At 41.4% G+C, this 2424-nt stretch overlaps 1 protein-coding gene across 1 annotated transcript; it reads right to left on the bottom strand.

The window, feature by feature from the left end:
- Positions 1–525: 525 nt before the first annotated feature.
- On the bottom strand, positions 526–1935 carry LOC145121786 (uncharacterized). The gene is made up of 2 exons (XM_079057488.1): positions 1401–1935; positions 526–1217 (listed from the first exon to the last, which is right to left on the bottom strand). The coding sequence occupies exons 1-2, from the start codon at positions 1933–1935 to the stop codon at positions 526–528; spliced, it is 1227 nt and encodes a 408-aa protein (XP_078913614.1).
- Between the last annotated feature and the right edge of the window lie 489 nt (positions 1936–2424).

The following is a 2424-nucleotide window of genomic DNA, read 5'->3' as shown; positions in this document are numbered from 1 at the left end:
ATTGCCATACACGGTGAAATCATCCATGAACACTTCAATTATATTTTCAACATACTCGGAGAAGATACTCACCATGCATCTTTGGAATGTGGCGGGGGCATTGCATAATCCAAATGGCATCCGCTTGTAGGCAAATGTGCCAAAGGGGCATGTAAAAGTCGTTTTGTCTTGATCTTCGGGGGCAACGGGTATTTGGTGAAAACCCGAGTATCCATCAAGGCAACAATAATGCGATTTGCCCGCCAATCGCTCGAGCATTTGATCAATGAAAGGAAGAGGGAAGTGATCTTTCCGTGTGCTTGAATTCAACTTTCTATAATCAATGCACACCCTCCATCCATTTTGAACTCGAGTGGGTACCATTACGCCTTTGTTATTCTCAACAACCGTGATTCCCGTTTTCTTGGGAAGTACTTGCACCGAACTAACCCATTTGGAGTCGGAAATTGGGTAAATCATATCCGCATCAAGTAACTTGATTATCTCCTTCTTGACAACTTCCATCATGGGAGGGTTTAATCGTCTTTAGGCTTCCCTCCTAGGCTTGCAATCATCTTCCATGAGTATCTTGTGAGTGCATACATTAGGACTTATCCCCTTGATGTCCGTTATGGTCCACCCTATGGCCTCTTTATGCTCTTTCAAGACTTCAATCAATTGGTTTTCTTCAAAGTCTTTCAATTGAGAAGAGATAATCACCGGTAGAGTCTCATATTGACCTAGATAAGCATATTTCAAATGGCTAGGTAAGACTTTCAATTCAAGTGTGGGTGGTTGGATTATGGAAGGTGGCATCTTGATTGGAGAATGAGATAAGGCAACTTGAGAAACATCCTTCTTTGTGGAATTAGTAATTTCTAGAGCCTTCACAATATCTTCAACTTCGGAATCCAATGTATACAAATCCAAGGTATTCTTCAAACTTTCACCTTCAAGACTCATGTTAAGCACCATCTTCAAAAGATCCCCATTTGATAACTCGAATAATTGTTGGGTGATTGGCTCAATCACATCAACTCGATACAATGGAGATATGTTGCTAGGATATCTCATTGCTTCAAAGATGTTGAAGTGAATGGTCTCTCCATCAAACTCCATGGTGATCTTCCCATTGTGGACATCAATAATCGTGTGAGCGGTATTCATGAAGGGTCTTCCAAGGAGAATCATAGATGACTTGGAAGGAGTCTTTTCTTCAAGGTCAATGACATAGAAATCTGCGGGAAATACTAGTTGATTGACTTGAACTAGTACATCCTCCAACACGCCTCTTGGAAATACACTTGACTTGTCCGCTAATTGAATGATGACTCCGGTTTCTTCCAAAGGTCCAACATTGAGAGATTGAAAAACCGAGTATGGCATGACATTGATTGAGGGTCCAAGATCTAGCATTGCACTTTCAACATGTAAATCACCAATGGTACAAGGTATAGCAAACATTCCCGGGTCTTTGCATTTGGGTGGAAGCTTCTTTTGGATGACCGCGGATACATTTGCATTGACTTGAATCTTCTCATTTGTCTTGAATTTTCTCTTGTTGGTGCACAAATCCTTAAGAAATTTGGCGTAACGTGGGATTTGCTTAATGGCATCCAATAGTGAAATGTTGAGTTGAACCTTGCGGAAAGTCTCAAGAAACTCTTTCTCTTCTTCTTGTTTCTTTGAGGAAGCCAACCGGGATGGAAAAGGCGGTGGTATGACCAATGGTTTGATGGGTTTGTTGGAAGGATCGGGTTGATCAACATTTGGCACAATCGGTTCCTTTGGAGGAACTACAACTTTTGGAGGTTCCACAATGATCACTTCATCTTCGTCTTCTCTTGAAACTCTTTTAGGTTGACTTTCTCCAAGTGTTTTCCCACTTCGCAAGGTGATGGCACTCACATTGGGGTTCTTCTCGGTTTGTGATGGAAGTTTACCCCTTTGTTCCATCTTGTTGAGAGCGGTTGCCAAGTCTCCAATTTGTGCTTGAATGTTGGAGAAAGTATTCTTGGTTTCTTGTTGAAATTGGGTTTGGCTTTGAGCAAGAGAAGTAACGAGTTCTTGAAGGCTCATTTGATGGGTACCACTTGATTGGCCTTGTTGTGGAGGTTGTTGGTAATTTGGAGGGTTATAAGAATTTTGTGGATATGGAGGTTTTTGGGATTGGTATTGTGGATGTTGGGGTCTCATCAAAAGATTTGGTGGATTTTGCTTTGGTGTATAAGGGTTGTTTTGGTGGTTATTCCTCAAATTTGGGTTGAAATTGTTTTGAAATCCCATGGGTCTTGGTTGACTTTGATATCCGCACATTGCATTCACATCTTCCGGTTCACTTCCAAGTGTGGGACACTTATCCGTATAATGGCCCGTCATTGCACAAATACCACATACCATCAATTGTTGACCACTTCCCACCACTATTTGACTTAACACATTAGT

The sequence above is a fragment of the Lactuca virosa genome, chromosome 6 (genome assembly GCF_052849685.1).
Source record: "Lactuca virosa cultivar CGN04683 chromosome 6, Lactuca_virosa_CGN04683_v6, whole genome shotgun sequence".
NCBI classification, from domain to species: Eukaryota; Viridiplantae; Streptophyta; class Magnoliopsida; order Asterales; family Asteraceae; genus Lactuca; species Lactuca virosa.
The sequence above is the reverse complement of the archived record's forward strand: the minus strand, read 5'-3'. Positions and strand labels throughout refer to the sequence as shown.